General features: G+C 39.6%; 1 protein-coding gene across 2 annotated transcripts in view; it reads left to right on the forward strand.

Moving 5' to 3' along the window:
* SASH1 (SAM and SH3 domain containing 1) overlaps positions 1–16,257 on the forward strand; it is a gene marked incomplete at its 5' end in the record, with an annotated part of 629,783 nt that overhangs the window by 496,191 nt on the left and 117,335 nt on the right. For both annotated transcript variants that reach the window (XM_081314824.1, XM_081314825.1), the window contains one exon: positions 11,122–11,250. In XM_081314824.1, the coding sequence (XP_081170950.1) occupies positions 11,122–11,250 (129 nt within the window). The remainder of the gene's footprint in view (positions 1–11,121; positions 11,251–16,257) is intronic.

Consider the following 16,257-nt stretch of genomic DNA (forward strand, 5'->3'; position numbering starts at 1 on the left):
GGAGTATTTTGGCACCGATGAGGCAATATGAACATAAACAGAGCACATCCAATAGTTGAAAGGCTTGTAAAACTGGCAAGAGATAAAGCTTTTGTTAACAGGCTGGTACCCGTAATTGATAAAAACATGAAGCTCTGTGTAGTCCCCAGTACTTAGAAGATACACATCTATATAATATCTAAATGGGTATGCACAGTTTAAAGCCCACAGGAGTGTGATTGGACTTGGTTTAATTAAATGAACTGTAACTATATTACAGTTCAGAATAAAATAGTTATTGTGTGCCTGGCTGAGACAGTGAAGAGCTAATTCCCAGTACTATGGTGCTTACATGGGGGAAGTTTCTTGATTCAAGTTAGTTTGTCTTGCTATGAAATGAATGAATAAATGAAAACCAGATTACAAATGTATAGAAATGCTACAGTGTTCCTGAAATAAGGCATAATGCAAGATGGTACAATTCAAAGATTGATATTAACATAAGGCCTGGGCAAAAACATGCAATTTTGCACTCTCTCTATTTAAGGCAGTTTCACCTCCTCAATTCACCCACCATTTACCAAAACAGTAGGATATTTGTTTGTATGGAGGTCTTGTCTTTCATTTTGGGATTACATGTATAACCCCATGCACACCCATAACTACTGTATAGGCGTAATTCAGGACATGGCATTTCTGCAAAGGCTTAGTTTGCAGAATTTACATAATGTGATGCAAGAATATGCAAATTAAGTTGCATCTGACTGTCATCAGAGGAATTATGCCTAATGTGTGCTCACAAGATTTATAACGAACATTTGTGGGTAAATGAACATATGACAGCTTTTTACTTTCCTGCTGAAACCTATTTCACTTTACTTGTGGAAAGAGTACTATCAAATGAGCTTTACTCTAACTTTAAATACAAGTTTTATTTTATTTTATTTTTATTTTTATTCCATTTATATCCCGCCCTTCTCCGAAGACTCAGGGCGGCTTACAAGCTTAGCAGTAGCCTTCATTCTATGTATATGCCTGCTTATTAGGGCTTTCACACACCCCCTAAGCGGCATTATTACAAAGTCAGCTTAATTGCCCCCAACAATCTGGGTCCTCATTTTACCTACCTCGGAAGGATAGAAGGCTGAGTCAACCTTGAGCCTGGTGGGATGCGAACCTGCACTAATTGCAGGCAGCTGCTGTTACTTAAGGAGGCATTAGCCCACTGCTCCACCAAGGCTCTTGAAGTATCAGTATTAAAATTAAGCAAGATTGAGCCAACACTAAACTCAAAATGAAAATTGCCCAAATTCATTACCAAAGGAATGAAACTGACTAAGCTTGTGTGGGGATTAGGCACAGTTTTAATGCTCAGAATACTTTGAAGCAAAGTCCTCCACCTATGCATAACTTTGGTTCAGCGGTGGAGTTAAATACTTCCTAAGGATACAGCCAATCTTTCTATTCAGTAAAACTTCCAGGTGACTTTGATAAAATAGATAATATTTTTTTAGTTCAGATCTCATCTCCAAGTAAAGTCCATTGTTTCTGAACAGTCCACACAATTGATATAGTTAGGATCAATTGACAGCACTTAACAAAATTCTGATTTAACTGAAACTTCATCACAAACTGTTAAATTGAGGTTTAAGTGTATTTCTAGTTTCATTCCCTAAATGGAGAGATCCATTTCTGGATCTTGATGAATATAAATTACTGTAAGTTGATGGATTATATCCCAGAGTTTTGAAGGAGCTGGCAGATGTTATCTAAGAACCATTTTAACATATCTTTCAAAAATCCCGGAACACCGGAGAATTACCTGAGGATTGGAACAGAGCTGATGTGGTTCCCATCTTCAAAAAAAGAGAAAACAACAGACCCAGGAAATTACAGACCAATCAGCCTAACATCAATACCGAGGAAGATATTGGAAAAGGTAATCAAAAAACAGATCTGCAAACATCTAGAAACCAAGTTATAACTAAAAGCCAGTATGGGTTTTGTTAAGTCACGGGATCGCAGGAATGACAAGACAGCCAGGGCGTGTGTGTAGCAGACCTTTATTCAGCTGGGTGGTTTCCGCTGAGGAAGGGGTTTACCTGGCGTGTTTTTATACCTGCCCAGGTGAATGCCAGCCAATGGATTCAAACCTGGGCTTCCCACCACTGCAGGTAACCAATCTCTTTAAACCCCGGCTTCCTGCCGGTATGGTTATAGCCCGGAGCTGTCAACCCTGTTTGAACCAGGCTTTCCCACCACTTGCGGTTATAGCCTGGAGCTGTCCAGCTCCGCGCCTCCTGCTGTGCTGTCAGCTCATGTATGTTAGCTGCATACACTACAGGTTTGTTAAAAACAGATAATCCAAACCAATCTTACTTCATTTTTTGATAAAGTGACTAAATGCAGTGGACATAGTATACTTAGACTTCAACAAGGCATTCGACAAAGTAGATAACAACCTACTTCTTGGTAAGCTAGAAAAATGTGGGATAGACAGCATCACTACCAGATGGATTTGTAACTGACTGATAACCATACTCAATGAGTCATCCTTAACGGTACTACATCTACATGCGGGGAAGTAAGCAGTGGGGTACCAGTAGGCTCCATCTTAGGCCCAGTACTCTTCAATATCTTCATAAATGACTTAGATAAGGGAATAGAAGGGGAACTCATTAAATTTGCAGATGACAATAAGCTGGCAGGAATAGCCAACACCCCAGAAGACAAGCTCAGGATCCAAAAAGGTCTTGACAGACTTGAACAATGAGCCCTATCCAACAAAATGAAATTTAATGTGGAGAAAGGCAAGGTTTTAAACTTAAGTCAGGAAAAACCAAAAGTACAAGTACAGATTGTATTGTATTGTATTGTATTGTATTGTATTGTATTGTATTGTATTGTATTGTATTGTATTGCTAAGCACATTTGATTTGTGCTTAGATTGTAAGCCGCCCTGAGTCTCCGGAGAAGGGCGGGATATAAATGGGATTTAAAAAAAAAGATTAGATGAAACCTTGCTCAAAAACAGTAACTGAGAAGGACCTTGGAGTCCTAGTGGACGATCACTTAAACATGAGCCAGCAGTGAGCTGCAACCACCACCAAAAAAGCTAATACAATCCTTGGTTGTATAAACAAAGGGATAGAATCAAAATCACATGAAGTATTAGTACCACTTTAAAAAACCTTAGTAAGGCCAAGATGATTAAAGGCCTGGAGACTAAAAAGTATGGAGAACGGTTGCAGGATTTGAGTTTGCCTAGTCTAGAAAAAAGAAGAACTATGGGGACATGATAGCAATTCCAATATTTGACAGGTTCCTACAAAAGGACAGGGTCAATTTATTTTCCAAAGCAGCAGAGGCGGCAAGACAAGAAACAATGGGTGGAAACTAATCAAGAAGAGAATTAAGGAGAAACTTCCTAACAGTGAGAGTAATTAACCAGTGGAACAGCTTGCCTTCAGAAGTTGTGGGTGCTTCATCACTGGAGGTTTTTAAGAAAAGACTGGACAGCCACCTGTCTGAAATGATATAGCGTCTCCTGCTTGAGTAGGGAGTTGAACTAGAAGACCTCCAAGGTCCCTTCCAGATCTGTTCTGATTGATTCAGATGGTCAGGCTGAGCTTTATTCAGATTGCTGAGGCATATTGGATGAAAGCTGTCATTTTGAGACTACTTTAAAGATTATTGGTTGTACTGCATCAAAACTTTCAAATTCCCAGAATCACCTTGGACAACAAGATGAGCAGCATATAAATGTAATAAATAAATAATATTGGAGAACGTATCCAATGAAAATATTCTTCTTCATTTATAATAAAGCAAAAAACACTAGCCTGAGATTCTTGTTGAATCTATGGGTCAACAAGGTTCCTGTTGAACCTTGTTGGCCGATAAATCTTACATGTCTGATTATCTTGAACATCCCTTGGAGGGCCAACTGATAGTGGCATTTAGTAAAGAAGAAATCTTTAATTGATTAATTTACCAATCATAACTAATATTTTGTATAATTATTCATGTGTTTGAGATGGTAGGCATATAAATGTAATAAATAAATAAAATACTGTCTGGTAATATCCATTTCCCATAAATATACATAGAATCTGACTGGTTCTGACTAGAATCTGACTAGACTTGTAAAGTTGCCAAAATGTGTGTTGGATCATAGTATGATTGTATTGTTGTTGCAATGGGATCAAAGAAAAAAAATAGGGATAATTTATTTCTATTCTTAGTCTGATAAGAGTTGTTTCAAACATGGCCTATTTAAAAATGTTCGTAGCATAGTTTGTGCAGAATGTAGGAAACAACAATGTCTCTTTGTCTAAGCAGCTGCCAATTCATTTGCTATGTAATGAGAACATTCACACTTCTCTAATTGCTACCATTTTGGCTTGTTTGTTATTTTTTTTTTAAGATAGCTTTTCTGACATTATTGACCAGTACATTAACAGTGACATTTGAAAGTCTTTGATGCGGTACACAACCAAGAATTAAAAGACAAACGTGCTTCAGTGCTTATAGACATGGTTAAAATAATAAAATAATCACAGTATACCTAAAGCCATACTCACTCTTGCTTAACATTATGGAGACAATTTTTCCATGTAGTTGAAGGCCAGGTTATTAGCAAAACCGGTGAACCTTGAAACTAGAAAAATAAAAAGCAAGAGGTACATTGAAGTCATAAAATGAGATATCCTGTAAACATATGAGCATCTTACACTTTCTGTAATTGGATTTGTATTTTATGACTTTTTTGTTATTGTTATATGGACGTTTCACCAAAGTCATACATAGACTACAGAATGAATATGAAACTAAAATTCTAGCAGTAACAGAATAGCTAGTCCGCTAGCAGTTTTGTGCATGATCAAGTCCTACAGCAAAGTAAGTAAAGCTTTTTTCCTGAGAGTGCAGGTGGACCAGCTGTGGACCAGCCATTGAATCAATATAAATGATACTAAATAAACTATAAAACATTAAAAAGCAGGAGGAGGAACATTTTTATACCATTTATATCTGGAAGGGTGAAGAGGTTGCCTCATGGCGAAATCGGTGGCAAACTTAATTTAATAAAACTCATTATTAAATTAAATTAATATAATAAATAAATCACTCAGTAACTGCAGTGATTCACTAAACTATGGCAAGAAAGTAAAATTGGGCAAGACTCACTTGACAAATGTCTTGCTTAGCAACAGAAATTTTGGGCTCAGATGTGATCATAAATCAAGGACTTCTTTTTGGTGATCAAAGGGAGTGACAAAAATTCTCCATCCTCAACCAGGATTCCTGCTTGTCCCTACTGCATGCATGCACCCTCACGCAGAAAATCTTTGAGGAGAGAGGGATTGGGGAGATGGATGGGAAAGGTTTACATTCTGGACCTAGATTACTTCAGAAAAATGATGGGAAGTTGGAGAGGTTACTGGAATCATTGCCAAGTCAACCTGACTGCTCAGAAAGAACAAGTGAAATATGATTACTAAAAAAGGCAGATGTTTTAAATAGGTAATTCCATCCTTTGGCCATCTGGCAATCTCCCATGCCAAATGAAAACTGCTTGAATTTTCAGCCAGCCAGCAGTATTGGCTGAAAAACCTGGTAGCAGTAATCCCAGCATGACTGGTAAATGCCAAATTGAAGAAAAAGTAGACCATTATATACCTTTAAGTATACCAGTTATGTTAGACATTATGCTTCTGTTAGGACCTGTGATCAAGGGAAACTGTTTCCGATGCTGAAATAATCTCTGCAGCTCTTCAGTAACGTGAAGCTTGTGGGATAATTTTGCTGAAGCAAACAGCTATGTCCTTTGTCCTAGCCATAGCACCCAAATGAAAGATGTTACATGTGCATTACTGCATAGTTCTTCATGGCTGCCTCTTCTAATTACATTGAAGTTCTGTAGATAAATTGTCGATGCTTGCAATGGCCTTCCACACAGTAACTCTTGTGTCTTAGTTAGCAATAGTAATGCCTGTCTTTCTGTGTTTATCTGGAAATAGCCAGAGCTAAGTATGTGAAATATTTCATATAGTCAACACCCTGTCTGTATTTTCTAAGTATTCTTTTGAAGGATAGGCTTTTTTAATCTACATTTTTATTTTCTTTACCTGAAATTTAGGAGGTTAGTGTTTTTATTCCCTTAGTCCAAGCAATAATTGAACTACTGAGGGAATATAATTAAATTACCTACAGTGTTATTTATCAGATTGTTGCTAAATTAGAACAGGGGTCCCCGACCCCTAGGCTGAGGACCGGCACCTTTCGGCAACATGCCAGCAACTTGGCTGTGCAAACAAGCAAAGCCCCATCCGTGGGGTGCAGACAGCACACAAAACCACGCCCCCTCCAATCCACGGAAAAACCTCTCTCCATGGAACCGGTTCCTGGTACTCATAAGGTTGGGGCCACTGAATTAGAAGTACTAAACTCTGATTGCAAAGTCAGGTCTTAACCATTCAGAAGTTCTGAAATTAATTCTAGAGACTTCTATTAGAATATGAAACATCCAGTTCTATAAGCCATCAAGTATCTTTTTGATTGTGGCAAGATAGAAATACGTTTAATAAATAAAAGTCCCCAACAATGGTAGAGTGAGTATTTCTAGATAGGCTTGGGGGGGAGGGGGAATACAGAATTCTGTTACCCATTAGAAAAATAAAACATTATCCTTACCTACAACAGTGTGCAGGTTACAGAACAATGGTTTTAAGTTACAGAAAGGCCGGGTCCAGTAGAATTTTTTTTAAAAAAAAGTTTCTAGAAACTAAGAGCCATTTAATCACATGTAATAAAATTAATTAACAAGGAATATTGCAAACTCCACTTTATTAAATGTTTTCAAACAAAAGTCAGGCAGAAGTTGCAAACGTAATTGGACTTGATGGCGTTATTATAGTCCCTTCTGTCTCTGGAAAGTTATTTACAATCAGGAGAAATATTGTTGAGTTTTACCCCTACGTTTTTTCTTTGATATTTCTTGGGCGCACTTGTGAGGATATCAACAGAGATATTTATATCCATGGAAGGCTAGTATTTTTCTCTTATTCATTTTAGCTCAGTCATCCACAGCCAGGTCTTTTCCAACTCTGTTGAAAGAATTCTGTTACCATTCTGGATGTAAATTCTGTATCTGACATCTCAACATGCACACCAGTTTCCTAAAGGCTGCCTTTGTTCAACAAAACAATGATACTAGAATTATAAGTGGTTACTTAAGGCTGGTTGTTACCAAAACATATAAGGGAGGCAGACTTATCTTCACAAAACAGGAAAGTTAATCCTTGGATTAACTGTTTTCAGTGAACACTTCAGAGAGGAAATCTAACAACTTAAAATTGACCTGTTAGGGCTTCTATTAAAAAAACAAAACAGCTTTCTTATTTCATAAAGCCTTCCCTCTAGTTTTATTTTCTTTGCCTCATACCTTTTCCTCCTACAAAAATCACCAGCCACTTTACAATATCAATGTTATTTCAGTGTATGCATTGCCTACTGCTCTCATCCTGTTAAGCCCTACAGTAGTGGCCAAAATTGTGGAAACCCTTTGGGAAAAATGTACATTTGAGGTCTGATGGCTAGTAACACCATTTTATTTTGGAGTAGTGCCATAAAATTATATATCAATGGAAAGATAATTTAATCAAGAATGTAATGCAACAAAGTTTGTTCGATTATCTGCACTGTATTCTGTGAAAAGTTATAGCCAAATAACCAGAAAAAGGAAGCACAACTTGCTTAACTTGATATCAGGTAGCTTTCCTTTCATCTGATTGTAGCCAATGAGCATGAGTGTTTAGAGAGCCAATCAGGTGTCATCTTGTTTTTGCAATGAGCCAATCAGATCACAGTAGGATTCAGTTATTGATGTCATGTATTGAAGCTGAGAGGAGGACATTTGTCAGTGTGTTATGTGATCGCTGTCAAGTTGGTTGGGTTTTTTTGTGTTCTTTCATTTAGTGAGCTTGTAAAACATAATAAAATTAAAGTAATGGTGCAAAGAGTTGACTGGTAGCCCAGAAAGCGATGTAAAATAGTATTATTAAGTGAACAAGGGTACAGTTATAGAAAAATTAGAAGAAAAATTGGTGGAAACGTAACCAAAGGTGACATTTCTAAGTTTTTGAAGACGTATAAGGAGACTCAGTCACTACAAAACCACACTGGTAAAGGCAGGAAAAGGTGCACAACAGCAATTGATGATAGAAGAATTAAGAGACTGTGCCTATGTGACAGAAGAAAATCATCTGGGGTTATACAAGATGAAATGGTGCAATGCAATGTGAAGTTGAATGCAAGGACTGTTCAGCGCAGACTGCAGGAATTTGGCCTAAAATCTATAATTCCACAAAAAAAGCCACTTTTATCTCTCAAACAAACTAACCCATGTTACCTGGACAGAGGAACAATGGGACAGTGTTATTTGGAGAGATGAGACCAAGATATCCCTGTTTGGTAGTGATGGCATAAAATATGTAAGGAAAAGAATCAGAGATTTGCATCCTAAATGTATTACATGTACTGTGAAACACCCAGTCAGTGTTATGATCTGGGGTTGTATGACATCAAAAGGTGTGAGCAGAATTTGTGATTAATGGAAATATAAATGGCCAAAAATACATTAATGAAATACTTGAGCCCAAACTGAAGCCTTCCGCGCATGATCTTTTCCAAGACAATGAAGTATTTATATTTCAACAGGATTCAGCTCCATGTCGTGTTGCTGCTGTGTGCAAAAAGTGGTTTCAAGATAATCATATTCCACGGCTGGAATGGCTTGGGAATAGCCCAGACCTTAACCCAATTGAAAATCTATGGAGCCAACTAAAGAAACTTGATAGTCAGAAGTGACCCAGCAATAAAACCCAGTTAATAGAAGCAATCATTCAATCTTGGTTTCACATTATAACAGCTGCAGAACTAAAGGGCTTGGTTCACTCCATAGGAAGATGTTGTATGGTCGTAATTCATGCTAAAGGTTACACAACTAAGTATTAACTGACATGGTGATAATTTTTGTATATCTCATTTTTTCCTATGGTGATAATTTTTGTATATCTCATTTTTCTACATGTTTCACTTTTCTTCTTTATAACTGCTATTGTAATAGCAAATCCTTCCTAAAAGTTATTGCATTACATTCTTGATTAAATTATCTTTCCATTGATATATAATTTTATGGTACTACTCCAAATAAAAGTGGTGTTATTAGCCATCAAACCTCAAATGTACACTTTTCCCAAAAGGTTTCCACAATTTTGGCCACTACTGTATTTGTTCCAGAGTAGAATTACATAACTTTTATAAAACATTATCAGATTCAAAGTCCAGTCTGACTTTGGGTGCTAACTTATAATAAAAAAGGTATATAAATGAATTTAAAGCCACAAAAGTATTAACAAACAATATTTTAAGCTGAATACTTTTTCTTGTAAGGTTTACGGTATATCATTTAATTCAAAGCGTTTAATGAACTGTTGCTCCATGTTATTATTAACATCAGTTAAAAATAATGATGTAGTATATTAATCATACTGATGTGCAATAACCAATAAATCTAGCACAGTAAGCATTAGATTATTATTACCTGTCTTTGTTATTCATTTTATTCACATGGATCATGATGGATGTTTCTTATATTCACATATTATCAAACTAATTCTGTAGGAATTTCATACCAATTTATCATTTAGAGTATCTGTAATTATTTCACCAAAAATTCTGAAATATATATATGTGATTAAAAAGGAAGTATTCCAGTGCACAAGCCAATCACAGAAGAAACTATTTCAGGACAAGTATTGTCTTGAAATGTTATAGATAGTTTAATTTTAATAAATGTTCCATTCTCCCCCTCTCAAAATGTTTTTTTCTTTATGATTTATTTCCTCTCCTTTCACAGCAGAAAAAAAGCATGCTGTGAAAAAGTGTGTAGGAGTTGATAATTTTATGTTAAAGTTTCTTTTGCTAGATAGTAACTTACTTGGATCAGATGAAATATAACCTATGCTCAGTGGTGGGATTCAGCCAATTTGCACCACTTCAGCAGAACCGGTAGCTAATTTTTTGTTGCCCAGGCCCAGAATGAGAACCGACTGTTCACTTATTTGAATCCCACCATTGCCTATGCCAGCGGTGGCAGACCTATGGCACGCGTGCCAGAGGCAGCACTCAGAGCCCCCTCTGTGGGCACATGCACCGCCTCTGCCAGCAGCTTGCGCAGGTCCATTAGGCTGCCACCACTGCCCAGAGTGGCAGCCCCACCCAGCACAATGGAAGCAAAGCAGCTGGCTAGCTAGCTCGAGTAGAGGTGGTAGAGCACGCCCACACCCAGCAAGCCAAAGGCCACCCCGTGCAGGGAAAGCCAGATCCCCATCGGCGCCATGCCCCCCCCAGTCCCAGCTAGGATTGCGTGCCTCCCCGTCATCTATGCTGGGCCTCCTGCCCACCACCCCACCTGCCAGAGACCCACTGGATCTCCCCAACCCTGCCCAGCCTCCACAGGTGTTCCCCCCATGAGCAACATCAAGGTGGCCATGCCCACCCCAGCCATGTCCACCCAGTCTGCCGTGATGACCGCAGCCATGCCGACCCAGTGGGCCACACCCCCACGCCCCCCTGAGGGCACCACAATGCTTATGCAGCCCTGGCACTTTGCGATAAATAAGTGGGTTTTGGATTGTAGTTTGGGCACTCGGTCTCTAAAAGGTTCGCCATCACTGGCCTATGCTATCTGGAACAGGTCTTTCCCAGTGAAATAACATTAGTGGAATTGCAAGGCAGAGTCTGTTGCAACCATTTCCAATTTAAGAACATGAAAAGATGAATAATGATAGAAACATAATATTTTGCGAATCCTATTGACAGTTCCTAAGTCAAACTACTAACTAAGCCTTATGTACACTTACAAACTACATCATTTAATTGCATTGCACAGCCTCATTATCTAATAAGGTCTTGACGGTGTATCATTTTGAAGTTTATAGGAATTTCTTGTATCCTCATTGCTTTTTGAGCACTAAAGATATTGAAGTACTCTCTCCATTCTGTAACTACTTTAATGTCTTTAACTTTGTTAAGAATTATTAAATGCTTACATTCTGTTCCTTCTGTATTTTTCTGTAGGATGGGTCATTGGGCAACATTGATGATCTGGCTCAACAGTATGCAGATTACTATAATACCTGTTTTACCGATGTATGCGAAAGGATGGAAGAACTGCGTAAACGAAGGGTATCTCAAGACCTTGATATGGTAAGATGATAAGGAAGACTACTCAATTGCAAACTAAGAACACATTTTAGGATTTCAGGAATGTCCCCACAACAATAACACTTTTAGGTGGAACGGGCTGAAAGAGAGTGATTGGCTCAAAGTCACCCAGCCAGCTTTCATGGCTAAAGAAGGACCAGAAATTCTTGAATTCTAGTCATCGGTTGCAGAGGTCTCCCCTGTATCTAGTATCATCTCTGAGATAGAGAGGTCATCCTCAAGCATCCATAGACAAGTGTATATCCTATGGCACAGAGATCTAGCCATAAAAGTTTCTCTGGATATCCCAGTCTTTGCCAGAGAATAAGTACTTGCTTATGTAGCAGAATGCATCCAGCACATGCACAGTATGCCATTGGAGTAGTTTTCTTAGATCCAAGGGATTAATCCTCAACTCCCAATGTTTGAACAAATTATGTTGATCTTCAGGATGCCAGCAACAGACCTCCTAACAACTCTCTCCAGTCTCAGGGTGCAACAATTTATCACATGCTTTCCATTTTCCAGGGAGCAGAGGCAACAAATGTCTTCAGTGATCTGGATCTCAGCTGGTCATTGTATATGCAAAGAATCACCTCATTATGATAGTAAAATCATTGAGTAAAACCCAGCATCCAAAAGAACTTCTGCTTCCTGTAATTTACAACCTAATGTTGGCTAGCTTCGCTCAGAAGGGCTAAAGAGTAGAGAAGGTTCCCAATGTCAATTACCAGTTCTCAAGGCCTGGCTTTTCTACAATGAAGCATCCTCTGCATGCAGTTTTTGACCCATTCCTTAGTCCCAGTGCTGTGGAATAATCTTACATGTTCATACCAAGTGATATATGAAAGGCCTCTCTATTAACTCCATTAAACATCTGCCAGCATTCATTAGGGAACCTCCAGCTTGTACTTTGTCCTCACCTGGCTCCATTCAAACACTTGTACTGTACATACCTTAGAGCAGGGCTTTTCAACCTTTTCACCCATTGTACCACTTTTAGGATATGGCAACATCCAAGTACCATCAGTCGCCTAGCAAGGTGTCAAAAACTTGATGACCACCCCCCAAAAAGGAAAAAAAGTGATGTACAAGTAGTCCTCAACTTTCAACAGTTCTCTTAGTGACAGTTCAAAGTTACAATGGCACTGAAAAAAGTGCCCCCCAAGCCACAGCTGAGCAAGACACCTGCCTGCCTGCCTGGTGGTGCTCTTCCTCCTGTCCAAGGTTTTCATTGTTGTGAGCATTTCTGTTGAGGATTGGCAGCAGGAGGGGGGTGGGGGGTGTTTGGTTTTTATTCGCCCCCTCTGCTGGGTGGTTGTAGCAGGTTTTGGTCACTTCACATGACCCTGGGACACTGTGACCATCATAAATATGAATCAGTTGCCAAGCATCTGAATGTAAATCACAAGACCCTGGGGATGCTGCAACATTCCAGCTGATCAGCACTTCTTCTGGGCTCAGCAGACGTGCCAGGATCAGTGCCGAGCTCCGGCTGAGCCTGGCACTGATCCTGGCACTTCCAGTGAGCCCTGACAGCCCTGAAGCACCAATCAGCTGGAAAGCGGTGCTGATCCTGGTGCTTCCGGTGAGCCCTGACAGTCCTGCAGCTCCAGTTATCTCTCCCTCAGGCTTGTGCAGTGCTGCCACCGGTTCAGCTCATTCCCCTCCCCCATCTACCACTTTTCTAGGATGGTCACATACCACCTGCCAGGTGCCAATGTACCACAGGTGGTACCCTTACCACTGGTTGAAAAGCCACACCTTAGAGCATCTAAAATAGAAGGTAACATTTCTGGTAGCCAAGATATTATCATAAATAGGCATATTCTCTGCCCAAAAGGAGTTCTGCATTGTCCAGCCAGACCTCATCGGTCTGCAGTTACTCGCAATCTTCATTGCTAAGGTGAATTCAGTCTTTCATCAAAGCCAGGAAGTGATTCTCCCTCCATTGTGCCCTAGGCCCAAATCTATATTAGAGAAGGATTGATATAATCTGAACAATATACTACTGGAATTAAGCAGAGGAATTCACAATCTTGGACAGTCTCCTAGTTTCTTTTGGCAGCTCACCCTAATATCCAGGCAGATCAAGACTTGTATCAAGCTATCCTTTGAAACTTGAAACAAATCAATCTACAGAGAATTGAAGGTCAGTCCACTTGAAATACTGCCACCTCAGCTGCCATATTTTTTATTTATTTATTATTTTAATTCCATTTATATCCCGCCCTTCTCCGAAGACTCAGGGCGGCTTACAAGCTTAGCAGTAGCCTTCATTCTATGTATATGCCTGCTTATTAGGGATTTCACACACACCCCAAGCGGCATTATTACAAAGTCAGCTTAATTGCCCCCAACAATCTGGGTCCTCATTTTACCTACCTCGGAAGGATGGAAGGCTGAGTCAACCTTGAGCCTGGTGGGACTCGAACCTGCACTAATTGCAGGCAGCTGGTGTTACTTAAGGAGGCATTAGCCCACTGCTCCACCAAGGCTCTCCATGTCCTCCATGTCCTTCTTATATCTCAGAGATGTAAGTTAGCTTCTTTTGGCTAGAGAAAAGTTCTCAACAAAGGTCTCTCTAGGTCTAGGCAAGAATCCTACCTCAGGAATAGCTCTGAATATGTCCCACTTAAAAAGAATATGTCCCACTTAATCTACTGGCTCAGTAGATTAAAATCAAATGAAGATTCCTTTTCTACAGTGGAGATAGGACAACCAGCCTACCAAGGTATTATCAGAAAAAAGGAGTTAATGATTGGGGACCTTGTCAGTATTTGCAATCCATAAACATATCTCTGCTGTCCTCCCGCCTTTTCAAATGTTTTATCTTTGAGTGTTCTTTCTGACTTGTCATTCTTGAAAATGGAGAAGAGTACTTTTCCTTCTCATGGGAGTCATCATCGGAATCTTTTCTGTCCCGGCCTCCAGAACGACCACTTCAGAATGTTTAGCCTCTGACGTAGAGAAAGGATTTTTGGTATAACTCCATTCTCTAGTCCAGGAGTAGGCAACCTCGGCTCTTTTATGACTCATGGATTTCAACTCCCAGAATTTCTGAGTCAGCTATGCTGACTCAGGAATTCTGGGAGTTGAAGTCCATGAGTCATAAAAGAGCCGAGGTTGCCTACCCCTGCTCTAATCCTTATGTGGCAGACAAAATAGAAAATTTTGAAGCATAATTTCTAATCCGTAGTAAGGTACACTCAAGTTGGGTGGTACAATTTAGTTCAGTGGTGATTGTAAGGCAATAGAGCACGGGTGTCAAACTCGCCGTGTCACATGACGTGTTGTGACATATTGTGACTTTTTTTCACGTTGCCGGAACTAGGGTGGGCACAGCCTCCGCATGATGCAACCGGCCCATGGGCCAGCAGTTTGACACCCCTGCAGTAGAGCAAAGAGGCATCACTAATCAGAACAATAGTAGATCAAGATTGTATGCATGGGCCTGTGCTCTCAGATAAAGCACTCTGTATAACTTTCTTGAATTGAGCATCTTATTTATTTTGTTGCTTTGAAATTCAGAGTGCAGCATTGTTATAAAACACCATGCGTGTGACAGGTCGTTAATTGTTGCTTGAATCATAGCCTTATTTCTTGTTGGCTTGCTTACACAAATTTACTTTTAGAAATGGACACTATATAAGATGCAAGATCTGAGCAAGCCTGGCTGGCCTTAGCAATTTTTTGTTTTTTTGCTTCCAGGGCAAATAGCATTCTTTGTCATCTCCCACACAGCTGGGAAATAGTGCCTATTTTTTTTAGGAAGCTACAAAACTAATCTATACATGGAATCTATAGCACAGTATATCTCAGATTTCTAGTCATTAAAAAAAATAAAAAGAATCTGAAGGACTAAGCCAGAACCCATTATTAAAAAAGAATTTTGTATATTTACACACTAAACTAATAATCTCTTTTTAAAAAATAATCCTGTATTACTTAAAGAGCTTTTTCCTCCATGAAGACAATTAATTTACTTTCTCCAGAGGTGTAGAAAGTCCCAAATCCTCTTGGTAGAGCCATAATTTATACCAAAGCCCTTATTTGTTGAGTTCAACAAATAAACAAAAGGCCGACTCTTCCCATTAAAAGAATGTAATTAAAAGCCTACTCACTGGCAGGCTGTTTTGTTGTCTAAATAACTAGTTATAGGATGCAGGGAGACTCCGCCGCTATTACAAAATCACTGTAAACCTCACATTAGGAGCAACTCCCCACCCCAAAGCTTAAGCTCAAAGGTTAATTGATTTTAGTGCAGCAAGCCCCAATTTAAAGGTAAAGGTAAAGGTTCCCCCGCACATGCGTGCTAGTCGTTTCCAACTCTAGGGGCCAGTGCTCATCTCCGTTTCAAAGCCGAAGAGCCAGTGCTTGTCCGAGGACGTCTCCGTGGTCATGTGGCTGGCATGACTAGATGCCAAAGGCGCACGGAACGCTGTTACCTTCCCACCGTAGTGGCCCCTATTTTTCTACTTGCATTTTTTTACGTGCTTTCAAACTGCTAGGTTGGCAGAAGCTGGGACGAGTAACAGGCGCTCACTCTGTTACGCGGCACTCGGGATTCGACCCGCCAAACTGCCGACCATTTGATCAAAAAAGCTCAGCATCTTAACCCACTGAGCCACCGCGTCCCTTAGCCCCAATTTGGATGACCCCAAATATGCTGGCAGAATTGGTAGACTTTCTAGCCAGGGCAGTCAGTTTTGAGAGTCATAGTCCAATCTTTTGAAGAATTCTAGTTTGGGATAAACTGATCTAAATCAGAGATGAACGTCATCTTTCTGTATCCAAATGAAAGATGTGGCAGTTCTTTCTTTTATCTTCCCAACCTGCCATGCAATGACCACTTCAGATAATACCTCTTAGGGATGAAGTTATTTTGTAGAAGGTATTTTGTAAGGCATGTCCTAGCAATTTCTTTGGTGTTAAGGTAGCCTATTTTATGGATAGAGAACTCCCTTCAATTTAGCCAGATGAGGTTAATTTGCATCATATCATTATTCA

The sequence above is a fragment of the Vipera berus genome (genome assembly GCF_964194415.1).
Source record: "Vipera berus genome assembly, chromosome: 1".
NCBI lineage: Eukaryota > Metazoa > Chordata > Lepidosauria > Squamata > Viperidae > Vipera > Vipera berus.